The sequence below is a fragment of the Zonotrichia albicollis genome, chromosome 1 (genome assembly GCF_047830755.1).
Source record: "Zonotrichia albicollis isolate bZonAlb1 chromosome 1, bZonAlb1.hap1, whole genome shotgun sequence".
Lineage (NCBI taxonomy): Eukaryota > Metazoa > Chordata > Aves > Passeriformes > Passerellidae > Zonotrichia > Zonotrichia albicollis.
In genome coordinates, this window is record NC_133819.1 from 150,883,923 (window position 1) to 150,906,012 (window position 22,090).

Here is a 22,090-nt window from a genome sequence, read left to right on the forward strand (position 1 = left end):
TTTGAAGAGCAATAGCTGAGTAAAATATAACAGAGGTAATTACCTGTGTAAATCTAGTTCAGCCTTTTACCTTCCCTGTTCCCAGTGTTCTTTGCCTTGAACAGATGGAGTAAGGTAAATAAGCTGGACAAAATAAATCCTGTGGAGCTACTGTATCTGTTTTATCTGCACAGATGTGGAACAAAGAAGGCAGCTCAGGTCCTGAGTGTCAAGGCATGATGGCAACCAACACTGTCTGACAGAGAAGAAAGCTGCTCATTGATTTTTCCCTTGTGATATTACAGATATGAGACATGGTGAAGAGAGGTGCAGATATAATTATTTTATTTCTAAACCAGAGGACACAAAAACCAGCATGACTGTGCATCATACAGAAAATGCTGCTGGTACTACTAAACAGGAGTGGGCTGTCACGGAAGGCAAATCCAGTTTGTTAGTTTTTGTTGATCTGAACTATAAACTTTGAGCTAACCTCTCAGGCAGAGTCATTTGCCAGTCTTAGTAATTGTTAGCAGTCAAAACAAAAAGGTGCAAAAACCCTCCATAATCATCTGCTTAGTCATTCCAATGACAGACTAAGCACTGAATGCAAGATGACTTCCAGCATGGGATTTTTCCCTCATCAGCTGTAGCTGGAAAGTTGCAGACACGCAAATGTTTCTTGAGAAGCTTGCATTTTTTCCACAGGTATGTATTATTTATTCTTGCATCTCTGAACCCTTATTAGAACAACTAATCTGAGATTTATCACATCAATCTTTAGGCACCATCTGAAGTATCCAAGCTGAAATCCAGTCTAAGCTCCTTCTGTTCCCAGTGGTCTCATCTCAATGTCAGTTTGAATGCTGCTCTAAGTTGCTCCACAGTTGCTACAAGTAGGAAGTGCACTTTCAAAACTTTGCAATCATCTTTATATCCTGCTGGGTGTAAGCAGGATCTACAGGCCTGAAGCATGACAGGCTAGAGAGAACACTTGCTTTGGCCTGCTAACATAAAAAAGCTCAGAAATTCAAATGCTGTGAACACCCTTACCTGTCACCAGCTTTTGCATAGTTGGTTACCTGTGGGTAGTCTTGGAAGATAGGCATTATCTGGTTACAGAGTAACAACTCTTTTCTTACACCACATTGGACCACACCACCAATCAAAAGTGGACCTTTGTTTACAGTTCCATCATTTGCATCCAGGATATTTGCACACCCTCACAAAGGCAGGCTCCTTCCAGGAAGAGCATGCCTATTTACAGGGTGCCACAAACAGCTGCCATATCTGCCATATAAATGCATCAATAGCACTCAGCATTTCCCCTTTCTTTCCCTGGAAAATCATTATCAGAGAATCACAGAAGAGTTTGGGTTGGAAGGGACTGGAAAGATCATCTCATTCCAACCCCTGCCATGGACAGGGACACCTTCCAGGGTGCTCAGAGCTCCATCCAATATGGTCTGGAAACTTCCAGGGATGGGGCATCCACAGCTTCTCTGGCAACATGCGCCAGTGCTTCCCCACCTTCACAGTAAAGAATTTCTTCCCAATATCTAATTGCAAATCCACTGTGACATTCTTCACTTGGCATTGCTAATTCCTTAGCTGTCATTGGGCCTGTAACTGTTCTGCAGCTGCTGAGGTTTGGGAGCTTTGTTTCTGTTTGATCTGCAAGAACCTAGTTGGAAACATTCAAAGCAGGTTTCATCAACACATGCAAGATAAACACTGCACAGTACTCACCAGTAAATGTGTGCAGCCTTTTTCCAAGCTTGTACTTTGCTTATTCCTTTCCATGCTACCAGAAGTAATTTTGTTCTTGCTTCTGGAAAAAAAGTGAACACTAGTGAGAGCAGAGGATTAAAACTTAAAAAGAAAATGGCTGCAGTGGAGGAAGGTAGATAGCAATGACTCCTGCTCACCTTTGGATGTGAAACCAATCAGTCCTTCAGTTTGCAGTAGCTCTGGTTTGCCAGCCTTTAGTACTGCCTTGTTATTGACTTCTCGTTTTTCTTAACCTGCTGAGAAATCATCTGTGGTACATGTATCAAGCTTGTATTTATTTACCAAAAGCAACCAGCAATGAAAGTAAAGAACTCAAACTGACAATTGAAAGAATTTAAATTGACAACTGAAAGTTTTATTGTTTCAGTCTCTGCAGCAGTGGATTTGACCTTGGCTGGCTGACAGACACCACCCAGTTGCTCTCCCTCTCCCTCCTCAACAGGATGGGGGCAGGAATGAGATGGAAAAGGTCAAGGTCAAGATAAAGACAGACAGATCCCTCACCAGTTACCATCATGGCAAAACAGACTTGGGGAAACTGTTTTAATATATTGCCAATTAAAGATAAAGCAGGATAGTGAGAAGAAAAGATACAGCTGAAAACACCTTGCTCTCACTCTACCCTATTTCCTAGGCTCAACTTCACTTCTTTCTTCTGAACTCTTCTACACCCCTGCCTCTCTCTGTTCAATGCAGGGGGATGCAGAATAGGGGTTGTGGTCAGCCCATGGCACTTCCTCTCTGCTGCTCCTTCCTCCTCACACTCTTCCTCTGCTGCAGTGTGGAGTCCCTTTCATGTACTTCTCCAGGGTGGCTCCTTCCCATGGGCTCTTCAAGAACTGCTCCAGTGTGTGTCCTTGTCATGGGATACAGACCTTGAGGGACAGACTGTTCCAACACAGGTCCCCCACAGGCCACAGGTCCTGCCAGAAAACTGCTCCTGAATGGGCTCCTCTCCAGAGGCTGCAGAGCTGTCTGGTGTGCATTCTCCACAGGCTAGAGCTTCCTTCAAGGTTTATCCACCTCCTCCAGAGGGGTCTTCCATAGGCTCCAGGGAAACAACCTGCATAGTCTTCTCCATGAGCTACAAGGGAATCTGTCCTGGTGCCTGGAACACCTCCTCCCCTCCTTCTTCACTGAACTTGCTGTCTACAGTGTTGCTTCTATCATATTTTTCTCACTCCTCTCAGCTGCTGTGTAGATTTTTCATCCTTTCTAAACTGTTTTCCCAGAGGTGCCACCAGTGTAGCTGATTGTCCCAGTTGTGTTCTGTGGTGGGTCCATTTTGGAGCTGGCTGGAGCTGGCTGTGACACCAGGGAGTCCTTGGCCTCTTCTCACAGACACCACCCCTGCAGCTCCTCCACTGACAACATCTGGGCATGGTCACTCAATACAGCATCTCCTATAAAATGTAGGACCAAAGGAAAACTCAAGTTGGAAGGGAACTCTGGAGGTGTCTAGCTTAATCCCCCTGCTTGAAGCAAGACTAACAATGAAATTAGGGTGCTCAGGAATGGGAATTTCACCTCACTATCAATTAGAAGGAATTAAAACTGGATGGGGAGATGATTTGCAGGAGGGGAGACCAGAGACAAATTTGCAATTCGGACTTAACCATTACTGAGGGTGGCTGAATGCCATGAAATTGTAAATGTGAAGAGAAATCAGTATTGGCATCCCCACAGTTTGCAGTGAGATGTGTTCTCATGGCAGCAGTCATGTTCTAGCTACCACTAACTGCTTCCATTCTGCCTTGGGGCAGAATATGCAATGAGGGTGAGGAAAGATGGAGAGAAAACATTCCCTAAGGGAAAGACTTCGAGTTTATACTGCATTTGACAAAATCTGGATCCTGATGCCTTTAGGTGCCACTGCAGTACAAGTTCTAATGACTTCTGTAGGAACAATTGAGAGTTCCATTTCCAAAGGTGAGGGTCAGGCAGTCTGTAAACTCTGTAAACTCTGTACAACTGAAAAATCTGATGATCTCAGCCTCCATCCTGACCCTCTGCTTTCACAGAAACCTTGCATGTTTCCCTGTGGCAAATCAGAAAAGGTCTTGTACATGACAAAGGACAAAATTATTCACTGGCCATTTCCACCATGCTTTTCAGTGGTGCTTTAGCTACTGGGTGAAAACAACCTTAACAAATATTGAGCACAGAAACCAAAGGATACTTTAAAAGCCCCTATTTTTCTAGTGTGCATAGTTCAACTGTGATCACAGGCAACCTGACCCCTGTCATCCAAGGCAGGGAGAACAGATGCCTGGCTGAGACTCAGCACTCTCTGGCACAGGAAACAGGATGAATGAGATGTCCTGAGCTGGAAATCTCATGGGAGAGCTGTGAAGAGCTGGGCATGCTCTTTCTACCTTGAACAGAAAGGGAAAGCAGAAGTCAGTATCTGCTGCTTATGCACTGACAACCTTTGAATCTTCATCTCATTCACCTTCTCCTTTTCCTTGCTGGCAGCTGGAGGGGTAAGCACACCATGTCAGAGCTCTGCTATTGATCAGAGAGGTAGCCATGGATGTTGTGTTATCATAGAGTGGGGATGTGTTGGAGTTGGCTTTGCTGTCTGAAATGAGGCAGGCAGTGAAAGATAATAAGGAGAAAACCTTGCCTGATGATGTAAGTGAGATGCAGTTAAAATTAATATGAAAGCAAGGCCACAGACTTTGCATATTTATGCAATCACTTGTCTGGAGGATGTGTCTGTTATATTTAAATTCTGATATTTATTTTAACTAAGCAGAACTGAATGCCATCTGTACTCAGAGAATGAAGACAAAACAAGCCCATGTTACTTGGCTGGGGCTTCTGTAAGATCTTCTGTGCCATGGGGCTGTGGTGCACCGAGCATCAGGGGTGTTATAAGCCCCATGGGGCATTTAGGTGCTAGGAAAAATAAATTCAATAGTTGGCTTAGTGCTGAATTACAAATCCCACTCAGTGACAAAGCTTTAATGCTGTTTATGTTTAAAGCTTGCTTTTTGGCTGTGCTGAAAAACAGAAGGCTTGGCTGTTGTTACTTGACAAGAATTAGAAAGGTCCAGATCACTTGGAAACTCGAGGGTTGCAGTCTCACAAACAAAATTTGCTGCTTTTTAAAGATGTTAATATTGAAATAAATGCAGCCTTTATAGCACATTGTAACTCTGTACTGCAGCACAGTGCCTTGTAGCACTTCTCTTGGCACTGCTTAAATAATAAAGTCTTTGATTCCTTCCTGGTTAGGTGATTGGTCTTGTTACAGTTATCTAAAGTCTTCCATACTGAGATTCAGGTTTTGCTCCACAAGAGACTGAATGTTTCTGGACAGTGCATAAATAAATTATCTTCCTTCCTTTGAAATCTTTATCATAATTGCATGATTTGCAGGGGTAATCATGCATGTCATTACAAAGAGGTGATTGTATCTTGTTCAAGTCAGTCAGCTCTCTGCTGGTGCTGCAATATATTGGTAGCAAATGTCTGTAAGAAAGCTTCCATGAAAAATCTTGTTAAATGTGGGAGAACACCCAGAGAAATATGAATTAAAGAAGAGACTTTTCAGGAAAATCTGTTTGTAGATTCATTTAGGAACTCTACTATATGCTTACTCAATTAAACAATGCTGCTTTTTTGTAATTATAGCCAGGAAAGGCACCAGAAATTTTGTTGAACCAGCTTTTATGAGCAGCATGTACTGTGGTCATCAAAAACACATGGATTCTATCAATGTATGATTGGCTTTTTGACCTATGAGCAACTTGCAGTGCCTGAAAAAGGTCTGAAAGAGAATGCCTCACACTGGCTGTGCCAAACTTCACATTCCTAACACGCTCTAAAAATCACCTCTCCTTTGGTGCAACAGGGACAAGGCAGAATTATGTATTTCACAATTTATATTAATCTCCCTTCCAGCCATGTTGGGTGAAGGGGCCAAACGAGGCAATCTGCAGAGAGACGTAAACCAGCTTTCCTTGAAAACAATGGAGAACTTTAGCAGAGATAGCAGAAGGCAGCCGGTCATTGTTGTGCTGTTTCCGCAGCCTTGGAGCCGTGCCCTGCTCTGCAGGATGGCTGAGCTCCACTCCGAGAAACGCCTCCCGCCCTCAGGCATTTCCAGTCTCAGGTTGCAATGCGATAATGACTTGTGTGGGACTTATCCTGACGAATAAAAAACAAAAAGAGAGAAGTGAACGCTTAATTTTAGGAAAGATGCAGAAAGTGAACTTGCCAATACAAAAAAATGTAGTTGGTAACAGAATGAATGAGAAAACGTTGTTGTTTGTGTGTTCAGTCGGCACAATGTAAAAACTCTAAACAATCTGTTTTTTTACACAGGACATAAAAGTAATTACCATTCTCTATAAAAGTACTAATAAATTTATTTCTAACTCTAGCTTGGGCTGTACCTGGTTTTAGTTTTTCATACAAACTTACTTAATACAAACCATAATTCTATATGTTTTTATATTACATCACTTTTACTCTCAGCAGATAAACAGCATTGGTGACAATATTACAGGAGCTATGAGCAGTGTTTTCTGAGTCACTGCTTCTCTTAGGAGGAAGCTCTCCCAAATTATATGACAAACTCCTTTTCCACCCCAGTAACTGTCTTTGCCCTTACAACAACTCTTAATAAAATAAAAGAACTCTGTTGGTTTTTTTATCCACAGTCACCATGAGCACTCCTGTAACATATTACAGCTTGGCAGGTAAACAAGCTGGGCTCCTGGTGTTGTGTGTGCTCTGCAAACAGAAAACTAAGAGCACCCTTCAGGAGAACCATCCTGCCCTAGGAAGGCCAGATGTCATTAATGGTTTGCTCTTTCTGACACTTGAAAATTGGACATGAGGTTAATCTTTGTGGACTATGAACCCACTTTTATAATTTTCAGTCATTTCCATTTATGTCAGTTTATGTTACTTCCTCATGTAAAATGAAATATTTTGGTGGGTTTCTCTTATAGATTACAGGTGAATTAACTCGGAAAAATTTTCCAACTACCAGACAACAATAAATTGAAACAAGACAAACATTAGATTCAACTGTGCCAGAAAAAGAAGCCTGAATTGCTCTGAAAATAATTTAAAATATTTTTGATGAACAATTCACCCTGGGTGAGATATTCTCTCTGCTCTTCAACTAGCTGGATGCCCCTACAGAAAACTGAAATAGCCACTAGAGAGGAATAACAAGAACCACAGAAAACAAGACAGTGAGGACAGACTGTCAGTGAGGGTTTCAAACCCAAAATTTCCTTCTCTTTTTTTTAACATTAGAAGTGCAACATGGAAAACAAGCACAGACTATTGGATATGTTTGTACAAATGCCCTTTTCTCTCTAAAGTCCGTTGTGCAGAATCCTCCTTGTTCTCACTGCAGAAGTTGACACATGATTAACTAGGAGTTAATTATTTATGAGGTTATGTTCTGCCCAGTTTCAGTCATACATGACACAGCAACACGTGCCTAATTCCTATATTTGATATGTCAGGCAATATTTAAATACACTCCCTTTATAGTGCAATACCAGTACACCTAAAAATATGTTTAGTCATGCAAATAGTTGAACTTTGTTTTCTGTCTGCTGCACTGTTAAATCTCTAAGGAACCTGAGATGCAAATAAAGCAATATGGGCTTAATTATAGAATCAAAGACAAATGTTGTTTAGAAGGGATCTTTGGAGGTCTCTAGTCCAACTCTTTGCTCAAAGCAGCAACAGCTTTAAAGCTGGATTGGGTTGCTCTGCTTCTCATCCAGCCAAGTTTCAGAAATCTCTAAGGAAGGAGGTCATGTCACCATGATATTTTCTGAAAAATCCCTTCACCAGGATTTCTTCTCCTGGGAAGCTTCAGCTTCTCCCTGTTTTGCTGCTTTGGAATGTGATTTGGAGATTGTTTATCCACCATGTGAATTGCTTTAATTTAATGACCAGTCATGGTTCAGCTGTGTCAAGGCTCTGAGGAGTCACTGGGGCTCTGAGGGTTTTTCTTTATCATTCTTGTGAAGCCTTCTGGTGTATCCTTTCTCTTTCTTTAGTATAGCATTCTTTAATATAATATCATATAAAATAATATATCAGCCTTCTGAAAACATGGAGTCAAATTGTTATCTCTCACCTTGTCCTGGGGACCTCACAAACACCACAGAGGTCACACTGGCTCCTTGGAGAACCTGCTGAAGTGCTTCATCATGCTCATGGTGAAAACATTTTTCCTTGTATTCAATCAAAAATCCCTTGCTGCAACTTTCAACTGTTGTCTCCTGTGCTCCCATTTTGTGCCTCTGAGTTTGTGTTGCTCTTATTTATGACCCCTCTTCAGGAGAATGGCACTTGGATTCTCCTTAAGCTTCTCTTACAGCTGCTCTGCCCTTCAGCCTTCACCCACGGTGGCACCCACAGCTTGCTGAGGACTTCTGTCACCCCATGCTCCACATCCTGGGGGAGATGCCAAGTGTTTCTAGCCCTGCATCAAACACTGAGGAATGCCATTCACTCAGATTTCAAGCTGTTCACCCCAACCCTTCAAACTGATGGTCCAGCCAGTTTCCAACCACCTTGTGGTCCATCTGTCTGGTCCACATCTTCCTAGTTTGGTTACAAGGATGTGAGATTGTTCTGCCCCTTCTGTGCTTACAAAAGATTTGCACAAGGCTTTGCTCCACAATGTAGCACTGTCTGCTAGGAATGAGGAGTGGCAGCATGGAATGCTGACAGGTTGGGATGGTCTCACATGACCCACAGCCACACTCCCTAATACCTGTGAATTCTCTGTGTTAGGCTGTTCTAAAGGATACTTGGTCTGTGCTGCCTTTCTGTGGTTCCTCTTAAAGCATTTTTATCTGGAGATAAGCTGAGGTCACTTGGAAGCTGGTTATTTTACATGGAAAATAAGATGGCTATTCTGGTTGGATCCAAGCTTGGATTAATCTTCTTCAACAGCCTTGTGATGTGAATATTTAAAAATGAAAAACCTTTTCATATATAAAGAGTTCACCAGCTTAGAGAAGATTGTTTCTTATATAATAAAGATAATTTTGTTAACATATGCTGTTTTTTCATAACAAGAATGATGTAAGGGCTGCTACAAAATATCAAGAGGGAAAGTGTTTGGCTTTTAATATGCACTGAACTAAGCTAAAATTAATTAAGGGTGAAGTTTACTATATGGTGCTTTTGTTCAGCTATGAATCTGCTGAAAGATCTTTTCTGAACACACTGGAGTATCTCAAGAGATCCCCCAGATTCCAGGAAGAAAAAGCAAACATACTTGATTAAATTCAAAAAAGCAAAAAGCAGTTCATAGTTATGAATGATGATATCTATGCTGATGTATTTTAAGGTTTCTTACAGTGATGTATACAAGAAGCTATAACAAAACCTGGTCTATCTGAAATTTAATTTTCTGTACCTGACTGACAATCTTTGTGCACTAATTGACCTCTTGTCTCTCTTGTCCCACCACTTCAGGAATTCTGAGTCTGCATTTCTCTTCCAGCAATGCTGTAAAAGAACAAATGTTATGAAATCTTAATGCTACTATGAAAAGCAGCTGCAAAATCTCCTTAGCTGCCTGATTGTGCCAGATGGTAAAGAACTGGAAGTATAATAAATGTCATATTAATCCAGTCAGATTTGAGGGACACATTATGCATCCCACATAAATAAAACACTGCTAAAACTGCCCCTGGAGTGATGAGATTCAGGAATAAGCTCTTCTGTAGCCTCGGGAATCTCACAGTATCTACAATGCAAAGTGTTGCTAATATTCACAGCACTCCCATTAATCTGGTTCTCTGCCAAGGCCTGACAGCTCTGTGTTGCTACATCTCTCTAGATGCGGGGGCTGTGATAAAGCTAATCTCCTTTTTTTCCCTCCTAGGACTTTCACCATTTTTTTTTCTTTAAAAAATAAAATTACAGCCAGCTTCCTTATCAGAAATACAGAGGTGATGAGAAATAAGTGCTGCATTGACACCCAAAGCTATTTCCCTGGGACTCTGTTATCCCATCACAGAAAAATTGTGTCCATTTGACAGGTCATTGACTGTACAACTGGCTGAGGATTTTCCCTGTTTTGTTTGCTGTAATTCTAACATCTTGTTTCCTTCATACACAAATTTTTAACCCTCCTGCTGTGTTAGTCCACAGAGCCCCTGAGAATGGCAGAATCATCCATGTCAGAGAGAACCTCAGGAGATCTGAACTCCAACCTCCTGCACGAAGTAGGGTCAGCTGTCAGGTCAGTCCAGTTTGCTCAGAGCTTTCTTCAGTCTCTTGTTGAAAGCCTCTGAGGATGGAGACAGCACAGCTCCACTCCAGGCCTCTGCTGCCTGGTTTTAGTACATGCTCTGCCCTTCTCAGAGGTGACAGAGAAACACAGCAAAATCATTTGGCACATGGGATAAATCACAGGGATCTGAGCTTTAAGGGCATTTCCCTAGAAAAGGTTGAACTGGGGGTACATTTCCATAGGTCAGGGGCTGGGGAAATAGGAGGCAGTAGGTGACTTCTGCACATGGGCAGGTTCAAGCTGAGAACACAAATCCCACACTGACACATTGTAAAAGCTGCTCCACGCTGGCATTTCTCTGTAATGCCAGTGAAACACATCCTTGTGTTCTTAAAGACATGCATGACAAATGACAGGCAATGTTGCAGAAAATTTCTATCCTGTAATACCATAAATGGTGACAGCACAAACCAGACAAGCCAAGTAAAATAGAAAGAAGATGCAAATAAAACTCTGAATAGGTGCAGAGATCTCTGAACTGTCCTCTTTCCCCTCTGACATGTCTATGCTCAACCTGGTGATCTCTTACAGAATAATTTTGAGGCCAAAGTCATTGCACTCAGACAATACCTGAAACAATATAGAATTCTCATAGTAGGTTTTTGTAGCATTATTAAGAATGGCAATAAGTCTCTGAGGCACTGAGAGAGGAATTTTAAGTCTGTGCAGAGCCCTAATTTGAAAATCCTGATTTGATTTGCATAGTCAGTAGTTGCTTGGTTGCTAATTTCAGTGTAAATTTAGAAAGTGAACTGTCCTGAATGAAAGAAATGTTAGGTCTGTCAGTAAAGATCTTTCACTGAAGATTCCCAGAAGTCTCCTGCTTCATTATTCTGGAAGAAGGAATATAAAATGAGAAATGCTAACATTAAAGAGAAGATGTCAACCTGACTCCCTGAGTTTTGTTCAAAATAAATCCCTCACCCTATGAATGACCTTGATGATAAGAACATAAGAACTGTATTTAGAGATAAGGAGTTTAAAATCCTGAGAGGTGATGGTTTTAAATGGACTTCCAGACTGCAAAGACTTGTCTGATATGTATTAGAGCAGCACAGGTCAAGCTGTGTGTCCTGTCTTGTCTTTGGCTAGAACATACAGTTCTTGCTGGACAGAATAAAGATTTCTTATTTATGCAGTTGTGCTTAGCATGGACACAGAAATCAGAATTGTGGAACAGTCTGGGTTGGAAGTGACCTTTAAAGGTCACCAAGTGAGCAACCTCAGGTTGCTCAGAGCCCTGCTCAGCCTGACCTGAATGTTTCCATGGATGGGGCACCATCCCCTCTCTGGACAATGCCTGTGAGCCAGGCAGTGCAAGGCAGCAGTGCTCTGAGTTTCAGCTCTCACCTACAGAAACTGCTGGGCCACAAGCCCAAGGATTTAACTATCAGTAAACCTGCAGAACATGAGTGATGTCTGTACTCAGTGAAATGAAAATTCCTGCAGACCTTACACCCGTCATGGTGGAACTCTGCAGGGTGCACAAGCCCTCAGTCACTGTGTGCTTTTCAGCACTGTCTGGAAAGGGGCACAAGCATGAGTGAAAATCAGATTTTTCCATGTTGGTTTTCTGTAGTTCTCCTGTCTAATTTATCTGTGTCAGGGTGGGGGGAGGGGTGTGGACTCTTTCTTTAATCTTCCAGTTTTGACCAACACACCTTGCCAAATTCAGTTTCAGTTGTGCCTTTGGCTTTCCTGATCCCATCTCTGCACATCTGGGCAGTGTCCCTGTATTCTCCCCAGGGTACCTGTCTCTGGTTCCACTGCTTGTGCATTTCCTTCCTCCACTTCAGGTGGAGCAGGAGGTCCTGACTGACCCTCCCATTCTCCTGCCTTCCTTCTTTCATTTCTTACACATGGCAATTAAACACTCTTGCACTCAAAGAATTTTGTCCTCAGAGAGCTGCCAGCTCTTTTCAGCTCCTTGAGAGCAGTTTCCCATTAGTGCCATTCACTAATTCTTTACAAAGCTGAAAATTTGCTCTCCTGAAACTCAGAGTCCAGACTCTTCATGTGGCCCTCAGGACTGAGGTGTCTACAACTCAACAAGTCACTCAGTTATTTTATAAGCAAGATCACATCAAAGAAACACAACTGGTGAAATGATTCTCTCCCCATAACAGTCTGGCCAAAACAAAAACACTGTATTTGGAAAGTAAATTATATTCTATGCCAATAGAATCTTTAATTATTCAGATATGGCCCTGTAGGTCTGATAAAGCCTTTCTTATGTTGAATACATACCAAGAACTGCAGTTTTTCTGCATTCAGCAGCCAGCACACCTAGAGAATTAACAAGTAAACATTTACTGCATTTGTCATCTTAACAAAGAACCCCAGATATTAAAATCTGGCATTTCTTCCTCAGTTGACAATATTTTTAGGAAGAAAATTACTCAGCTACATGAATTTCTTTTAGCACAGAGGAATTCTCCATGTGAATGATTCTGTCTCTCACCAGTGATCCCATATAGCAGGTTTGCTGCTTCCAGGGTTCTTGAGATTTTACCAGATTCACATTAGTACCTTTCATCTTGGAGTTCTGATTTGATAATAACCTCACTGTATCTTTGATTTGAGTGCTACATGAATTATGAACAAGAATCATCCAGTATTTATCATTGCAGATAGCAGAGAAATCAGAAGATGATCATGATACTGATTAATTAACTATGAGTGACCTGAATTGCTTAATAGCATTGGTTCATTTGTAATTTTTTTAATAATGTGGTCAAATGCTTGGTCATAGTCATAGGTCAAGCAATGTAAGATGTAGGATGGTCATGTTGGAAGTAACAACCCTAAGAAAACTGTATCATGTTGCAGTGGATAACTAATTAAACACTACACCCTCTCTGAATGATTCATGTGTCTGTCTGTCTCTGTTTTAATTAGGTGGGGATATCAGCCAGAAACAGCAATGTGATTTACACCAAGCATTCAGCAACAACACAGCTTTGGTTTTGGTGTTCCTAATTCAAAAATAATACTGGAAAATTTTGAACTTTTTAAGAAAAGATGCCCAAAGATTTTAAAAATATGAGTTGTGTAATCTTTTCGAAATAGAGATTAATAATTTTGAACTCTGCAGAGAGAAATCTTTTCATAGTAAAAAGTCTATTCAAGCAACAGCCAATGTATGTAACATAATCCTGTCCCAAAGAGCCAAGCTAAAAAGTGAAACTAAAAATGAGATGCCCAACCTTTAACAGTGACTGTTAACAATTCCTATGGCATGGCCTCAGCCAGAAGTTACAGCATTAATACAGGACTCACTCTGATTCTGTGACCTGGGCCACACAGGCTAAACAAGATTGTTTTAACAATCCCTTATGACCTCAGAGTTCATGAATATAAATATTTGAGCCTTGGATCTTCTTCTACCACTTTGGAGAAGTGATCCCTGAAACTTCCAGGTTTTCAAGAATTTTCTTCTTTAAATGACTGCTATATGAACAATTTCCTATATTCTGGATGTGTGCCTTCCTCAAAATTTGAGACAACCAGAGGCTGTATAATCCTGAGCTTTAACACTACAAAAATTCAGATAATAAAACACTCATGAAATAATAAAATCCCCTTGTTCTTTATACTTTTTGAGGAGACCTGATTTGACCCCTGAACTGACAAGAGGTTCATGAAATCCTGGAACCATTTAGACAGGGAATGTTTTTGCATTTAAAATACCGGAACACTAGTCCACAAAAAAAAAAAAAAAAAAAAAGAAAGTTTGTGGTTGTGATGAAACTTTATCTCGTACCTCCAGTTTCAGAGAAACCAATCTCTGGTTTCGGGTACTTTATGCTCTGGTCCTGTAGGAATTACATTCTCTCAGTGCAGACCTACACAGAGCCAATACACACGGAGTGACTCATGGTGTATTTAGATTAAGCAGCTCAGAAAGAAACCTCCGAGTTCCCTGTGCTGTGCCTCTGCTGCTCCAGAGGGGAAACACGGCGCAGCCAGCACCGGCTCTGTGCTTACAGCCCGTGGAAACTGTGACCTGTGGTAAAGTAAAGAGAAAACTCCCGTGGAGTGGCAGTGATAGCCCTGATGGAGTGACACAGTCCTGCTGAGTCACCTGCAGCAAACAGCAGGGAATGGCCGTGCCCCACAAGGAGCCAACCATGACATCACCCACGGCTGAAGGGTGACAGGCAGCCCTGAGGCGCCTCAGCCCCTGCTGGCCAGCAGCCCCACGAGGAAAACATTAACTCGACCTTGAGTCGGGAAGTGACAGTGAAACGAGGTGAGGAAAGAACTGCGGTTTGGGTTGGAAGAGAACTTGAAGATCACACAGTTCCAAGTCCCTGCCATGGGCAGGGAGCAGCTTCCACTAGGTCAGGCTGCTCAGAGCCCCATCCAGCCTGGTCTTGAGCACTTCCAAGAGATGGAGCAATTAGGTCCTCACCTTGTTGCTTAAAACTAGCAAATATTATAGTCCTTGGTCACGTTTGTGGAAATCATGTGACTGTAAATCACAAACCCCATCGCTAGTTTTTAACGGGGCCTGTGGTATCGCAGCCCCTCAGCCCTGCACCCTAAGCCCTCAGTCCCTCAGCCTTCAGCCCTGAGCCCCTCAACTCCTCAGCTCTCAGCCCAGAGCCCATTGTCCTCCAGCACTTCATCCTTCCAACTCTCAACTCTCAGCTCCCACCTCTTATCTTCCATCCCTCAATCCTGAGTCCTCAGCACCTCAGACCGGAGCACCTCAGCTCCGGGCGCTCCGGGCCCTCCGGCCCCTCAGCGCCCTCACCCCAAAGCCCCGCCCCCGCCGGCCCACCGCACGCCCTACCGCTCTGATTGGTCACAGCTCTTTAGAGTGACAGGAGAACAGCCAATCAACGTGCGCAGAGTAGCGACTGGCGGGGAGGGTTCCTGTGCGCGGAGCCGGCGCTCCTCCCCACCCCGCGGGGCGGGCGCGGGCGGCGCTGAGGGCGGGAAGGCGCCGCTGTCCCGAGGGAAGGAGCCGCTGCCCGCGGGGAAGGAGCCGCCCTGTCCCGGCTGTGCCATGGAGGACGTGCTGCCCTCGGGCCTGCTGGAGATCTGTCTGCTGGTCGGGGCGCCCACAGAGCGGGTGCGGGCGCTGCTGCAGGTGAGCGGGGTCCGGGCGGGTGCTGCCGGTGCGTGGGGCTGGGTTTGTCAGCGCATGGAGCTGAAATGTCCCCACAGAAAGTTGTTTTGACAGGCGAACGTCGGCAAAACAGGGAGAATTTGGTAGCGGTGTGAGGCGGCTGCACTTTTCCAAAGGTCTGAGTTTAGATGGAGAACTCACTGTAGGTTTGTATAAGCAGGGACAGCAAAACGCTTAACCGTGCATTCTTTACTGGGTGTTAATGCACGACCTGTCTCCGCTGCAGAGAAAAGCAAAAGAATAAAGGCTGGTAACTCTTATCCTCAGGAAAACACCAGATCTAAATCCCTGTGAGCTCTGAGTTTGGCGTAACCTGAACCACTTGGATACAGCAGGAGCCGGTGGGTGGGTTACTACTTTGAATATGTGGTTTATAATTTGTTTATTATTTGCGCATGTGGGCTCACAATGACAGCCCTCTCCTCCTGGTTCTGCTCGGTTCGAGTGTGCTGCTGGGTTTGTTCCGTACCTATGAGCTGTGGGAAGAGCAGCGGTGCCAGCACGTGGAAAAAAAGGCTAGACAGCTCCCAGGGATCTCAGTTGCTCTGCTTGAACTTGAATTTGATTGTGCTCTAATAGCATTAGATAAAGAAGTCTTTGTTGGGCTTGTTGCTTGTTCACTCGCTCAGGAGACGGCTTTTGCTGATGTCAGCTTCTTAAGTGATAACAGAGATTCACATGCCAGGATCTCATTCATGTGTACTTGAGAATGGGAAAATAGTTCCTAAATGTCAGCACCAGACTTTTGAAATCTGTGTGTACATGGTGTTTTATCAGAAGCATGAGAAGTGAACCCAAAGGAAAGAGAATTTCTTATTCATTCCAGTTTGCTTAGTTCTCACTGCTTTCTGAAAAAAAACAACCTGTGGAACAACAAATAAGAAATTTGCTACAGAAAGCAGAAGCTGTTCTAATATTCTGATCATACTGCAGGTTCTGAATTGTTTCTTTGCTCAGGATACAAAAAGGTATCAGAAAATAAAGTAGTCCTTTCTTTTGTCAATATGAACTTCAGTAAAGTCCCTGCACACTGTTGCATCACGGGGTTTTCAGTCACTGTCTTGGGGAAAGCTTACAGATTTACTCCACTTCCTTTTCCTTCTGCAGCACTGTCCACATGAGGAGAGTGGAATATGTTTTTATGGCTAATTTTAGTGAGCGTAGAAAGAAAAGACTTTACTGAGAGAAGATAACATTCCAAATGAAAATAGTGGGTCTCTGATGATATTTACAGATTTACAGGGGGTAAAAATCCTGATCATTGTTCAAATCATGGTCTTCACAGTGTGTTGGTGCATTCTTAGCTGTACTTAAACATGATAAAGCAAATGAAATCAGTGGGACAATTATATAACTCACCCCCAAAGGAAGAAAAATTTTGTATGACTGACCTGTTGTCAATGGGGGGTCCAGGAAAAAAAGAAATAGTTTTCCACTGAAGCTTCTGAAACAGAAATTTCTGGGCTGTCATCCATTGCTTATCCTTATTGCCAAGAAAATTGTCACTCTGAGATTTCAGTTTGAAAAGATCAAAGGCTGCTATTTTCAGCTAGAGGTTTCTTTCTTAGCACTGGAAGTGTGTATTTAGTAAGAATGAAATGAACAGAAGTGATGCTTCTTTTCCCTAAGTTATCTACAGCTACAAAGCTGGGTTTTGGCAAGTGTGTGCAAGCTGTCTGTGGCATGTCTCAGATCTTTGACAGGTTCCATCAGTGGGATCTGTGTCTGCCCACCACAGTCAGTGGTACAGAGCTGGTCATGTTGATGCAGACAATTTTTCACCAAAACATTTTTTCCTGCTTGTGTAGTGCCTCCCTGGCTGTCAAGGTGCCTGAAAGAAATGAGGTGTGATCAGATTGAGCCTCAGTCAGCAGTGTGTGCTTGTTGCAGTGAAAAGCACCTGGAAAAGCCCTAGAAGTGAATCCATGGGAACCCTGGGAATCAGCAAAGCCAAGTTCAAGGTGCTGTCCCTAAGTCAAGGCAGTCCCTGCTGTTGGTACCGACTGGGTGATGCAGGCAGCCCTGCCAGGGAGCACTTGGAGTGCTGGTGGATGCTGGACATGCCCTGGCCATGGGCACTTGCAGCCCAGAAAGCCAAACAGGTCCTGGGCTGCATCCAGAGCAGTGTGGGCAGCAGGTGAGGGAGGGATTCAACCCCTCTGCTGTACCTGGAGTGCTAATCCAGCTCTGGGGTCCTTAGCACAGGAAGGACATGGAGCTCTTGGGGCTGGGTCCAGAGGGCCACAAGGATTATTAGAGGAGCACTTCTCACATGAGGAAAAGCTGAGAGAGTTGAGGCTGTTTGGCCTGGAGAAGAAAAGGCTCTGGGGTCACCTTATTGAGGATTTTCAGTACCTGAAGGGTCTCCAGGAGAGCTGGAGAGGGACTTGTGACAAGGGCATGGAGTGGTAGAATGGGAGGAACGGCTTCAACTGACAGAGAGCAGGGTTAGATTAGATATTAAAGAGAATTTTACTGTGAGGGTGGTGAGGCCCTGGCACAGGTTGCTCAGGGAACCTGTGGATGCACCATCCCTGCAAGTGTTCAGGGTCAAATTGGGTGGGGCTTTGGGTGGCTCAGTCTCGTGGAAGATGCCCCTGCCCATGGCAGGAGGATTCAAATGAGATGATAATTTCTGATCCCTCCCAACCCAAGCTGTTGTGTGATTGTCTGATAAGTAACTGTGTAATGGCCTGCATCGTCAGGACTGTGGCTCACAGGCAAGGGGAAGGGATTATTGCTGTTATTGTTGTTACTCAAAACCCTTGAGTTCACATCTGGAATATTGTCCCACATTTGGAACTGTCTTTGTACTGGAGAGCTGCTGGCAAACAGGAGTGAGACCAGAAGAAGCTGTGCTGAGGGCTGGGGCATAAGGGAGGAATAATCTCCTTCCCAAGGGACTTCTGAAACTTGACTGGATGAAACCCAATGCAACCAGACCTAATGTCACCCTTATCACTGGTATGAGCAAAATGTTGCACAAGAATCTGCAGAGATCATCCTACAATTGTTTGGGTTGGAAGGGACCTTAAAGATCTCCCAGTTCTGAATCCCCTGCCAAGGGGCAGGAGCACCTTACACTGAACCAGCTTGCTCAGAGCTCCATCCAGCCTCACTTTGGACACTTCCAGAGGTGCAGCATCCACAGCTTCTCTGGGCAACCTGTTCCAGTGCCTCACCACCCTCACAAAAAAGAATTTCTTCCTAATATCTAATCTAAACCTGCCCTCTGTTGGTTTAAAGCCATTCCCTTCTGTCCTATTGCTACAACCTAATTGTCCTGCCCAATCTAATTTTTCTGAGGCTTCATACTTTCCCTGCCTAATTATTTGTTAAAGAAACCAGTTCTTTCATGACATTCAAAGTGAAATTAACTTCTTCAATGATGGGAAGAGGAGAATGAGGTCAAGGAAACACCAGATAGCTGAAGTCATGCTCTGATTTGTGGTTTCAACACATTGCTGTTAGTGTCTAAATAGTGCAGTCATTGTAAAAGTCTGTCTTGTATCAGAGTCCTTTCCAGCAGTGCTGTTACAGGAACACCCTCAAATGGGGATGGAGTAAAATCCCCCACTGCTGTTGGTAAAATCTCTGTGTGATGCAAGGAGATTTGGTAGCAAGAAGCTGCAAAAGGGAAGTGTTTCAAAGTGAAGAAGTAACACTAGCAGCAGCAAAGATAAAATGTTCAAAGAACAGCAGAAACAAGTGGATGTTGTTCTATTGCTGCCTATTCACTATCCCTGAACTCAAGGAGTAAAAATGTGACTTTGGCCAAGACATTAATGTGAGCTGACTCAAATGCTGGAGCCTGAGTCAGTGGGTCAGTGACAGTGCTGACAGAGCTGTTCTGTGGGGGAAAATGGTCTTTAATGTCTCTGGAGTAGCTCAAGCCATCAAGGATCTGCCGTTTCAGGAGCTGTTGGGCTGTGAGGCCGTTGAACTGCTGGCTGCCATCCAGCACAGAGATGCCTCAGTGCAAGGCAGGGATTGCCCTGTCAAAGCAGCTCTGTGTGAAAACCTCAGCAGGGCAAATCTGCCAAGTTGAAAATGCTGCTGCTGGAGCACTGTCTGTGTTTTTCTTGCATAACAGCCTCAGGGCTGAGCCTTAATTCTTCATTTCCTCCTGAAATGTTTAGCTGCACGTTAGTTTGAGGGTGATCGTGGTGAATTTATCTGTGTTTCCAGTTTCTTCACTGCCTTTGTCAGCTGCCAGCTAAGGAAATGACACTTGAAGTTCTTAGCATGTGAGGATGTGACACTCAGTACCCCAATTCATTATGTGCTTTTTGAAGTCACTACTATCTTTTGACTATCCTACTGGACACTTACCTGAACTTTTCTTTTCCCCACCAGTTTACTTTTACTTCAGGCTCTTTGATCATTAAAAGTGTGTTTTTTTGCTTCTTACTTTTAGTGAAGTAGTTACTTTAGAATATCCTATTAGAATATCCTATTATAATTACTGTTTTAGTTTATGGAATTTAAGATACCATAACTAACATGTCATGAAGCATTCCTTCACATTTTTCCTATGATGCTCAAATGTGGAAAAGAAAACTATTAGTGGACGTACATGCTGGGATGTAAGAGCTGAGACTTCTGTCTCAAAACCTGGACAGTGGAACATTGGAACAGAGCTTTCTATGTTGTAGCTGGTTTTTTTTAAAAATAGGGAAATAATGGGTGAGGCCAGCACTGGTTCTCAAGGAGCATCTTGCATCATATCTGGTGATAAAAGCAGCATGTATGCTTCACCTCCTCTGACTTTGAAGATGTTTACAAAAAGTTAAAAACAAAACAACATTTTACCACAGGCTCGCCTTTCCTGTTTCCAAATATCCGTTGGTTAAACAAAGCTTTTGCTTGTTTTTTTAACCTTGCAGGAAGAATTGAAATTGCAGTGAAGTAATTGGAAATGCAGCTACTTGGCTCAGCTGTGTGGTCAAGAATACAAAAAGTGCTCCCCAGTATGAGGAAATCTCTCTGATCACTTCCTGCCCAGCTTTCCATTGCAGGGCAGTGAGGGCTTTCAGGCCAGTGACACTTTGCAAAGCTGTCTGTGAAAAATGTTGTAATTTCATACATGTTCTTGGGGTGCCTGTTCCACTGAGCCATCAGTACATGGAGGGATTCTCATGGCTTCAGTGTCCTAAAGTTGTATTTATTGTAACAACGATTGTAGTTTTTAATTGTGCTTTGTTAATTGCCTTATAAAATTAAGCCTTGTCTTGTGAAAGTCTGTGTTTGTGTTGTTTAGGGTTTGGTTTTGGGTTTTTTTTGGTGCATGTTATTTGTTCTGAGTTGAAAGGAAGCTTTTCCTGAAGTCAAACAAAGACTTATCTAAGAGGCTCAGCTTCTTCTGTTTCTTTTCATTTATTTATTGCCTGTTTTTTTTTTTTTTTTTTTTTTTTTGCCAGTGTTTATTTTAAATATAGTTTAAGTATATCTTAAGACTGAAAAGGAGGAAATATGGTATTTGATATCTGTTAGTTTCTTTTGTCAAAGGCGTAATACTGATAGGGGACATTTTGAATGATGGATTCCTTGCCTGCTAAAAATGCCCATTTTCCTTGCATTAAGATGCATAAAACAAATCTTTAATGCAAAAATCAATTCTTTAGGAAGCAGAAAAATATATTTGAAACCCACAATTTTAGGGGTAGAAGAAAACCAAGGTTAAAAATTATGAAAAAAACCCCACATATCAGGATGAGTGTCATCTTAGAGCTTGTTTTGTTTGTTGTTTTTTTTTCTACAGGGCACTCAAAGAAGACTCAGAAATCCTCCTCCCCTTGATCCAGAAGTTCTGTCAGTATTTGTGCCTCCCTTTATCAGCAGAGATGATGTGCAGATGATTCATGCTGGCAATAACTTGAATAAAAGCAAACGCCGCTCCTTCCGAAAGAAAAAAGAGAGACCCAAGGTTGAAAATGTCAAGAGCCTCAATGGGGAGCAGAAAGCACCTGACACAGAGGATGTGACAGTTCCAAAGGACATTGATCTCATTGCTTTGCCACAGCTTTGCTTCCCAGGTACATGAGGGCTCACACTTCTTGTTGAGAATTGTTTTAATGTAAATATTTCTTGACCCATAGTTCAGCCCTTATTTTTTAGCCTTTGTTGGTAAATCTTGGTTTGAACAAAGTGCAAACATGCAAAACATGCACACACTTGAAAAATTATTTTTCGCCCCAAAATGGCTGAGTACTCTCTCACTTTTCATTTTGATATGCCTGAAGTAGTTAATATTTCCTCCAGGTTTAATTGGAGAAATTTTAGTATGTGTGTCATTATTGCAGACCTTTTTAATATCTTGGGGAAAAAAGTGATTTAAACCCATTTCTTATATTTTACCTCTGAAAATGCAGAATAATTTCATCTTTGCTTCTTCAGTAATGTGCAGCTTACAACCTCTGTAACAGCCCTTAGTTCAAATTGACTGTATATTACATTTTAATCCCTTGAAATGAAACATTTCTCTTGAAATGAAGTGGCAATGTGCAGTATTTGTCATGAATTGTCTTTCACACAACTGTAATTCAATATATAATTAAAAATATGGTTGCTGCCTTCATTTCAGGAGGACTTTATGTAACTTCTGAGTTAAAAGAGGACCACATCCATTTCCTGGTCTTCACTGATGTCTGTGGTAACAGAACATATGGAGTTGTTGCACAGTACTACCAGTCAATACAAGTACGTGATTTAACTCATTCTTCTGTTAAAACATTAAAATATATAAAAGCAAATCACTTTGAAAATAATGTGACATTTGATTTATCAAATTAGTTAACAGGTGTGTTTTTATGTTAGGGGGGCACAGGACAAATCACACTTTTATGGTGCCATTTTAAATGAAGTACTTTAGAACACACTGCATTAGGAAA

General features: G+C 42.6%; 1 protein-coding gene and 1 long non-coding RNA gene across 3 annotated transcripts in view; one reads left to right on the plus strand and one right to left on the minus strand.

The window, feature by feature from the left end:
- Positions 1 to 162: 162 nt before the first annotated feature.
- On the minus strand, positions 163 to 14,812 carry LOC102066822 (uncharacterized). The gene is made up of 4 exons (XR_003379004.2): positions 14,724 to 14,812; positions 13,827 to 14,069; positions 12,311 to 12,349; positions 163 to 5,925 (listed from the first exon to the last, which is right to left on the minus strand). It is a non-coding gene; the product is annotated as an uncharacterized LOC102066822 (long non-coding RNA).
- Positions 14,813 to 14,986: 174 nt separating this feature from the next.
- DENND3 (DENN domain containing 3) overlaps positions 14,987 to 22,090 on the plus strand; it is a 31,802-nt gene continuing 24,698 nt past the window's right edge. For both annotated transcript variants that reach the window (XM_014264744.3, XM_014264747.3), the window contains exons 1-3: positions 14,987 to 15,161; positions 20,962 to 21,235; positions 21,784 to 21,899. In XM_014264744.3, coding sequence (XP_014120219.2) covers positions 15,078 to 15,161; positions 20,962 to 21,235; positions 21,784 to 21,899 — 474 coding nt within the window. In that variant the 5' untranslated portion in view covers positions 14,987 to 15,077. The remainder of the gene's footprint in view (positions 15,162 to 20,961; positions 21,236 to 21,783; positions 21,900 to 22,090) is intronic.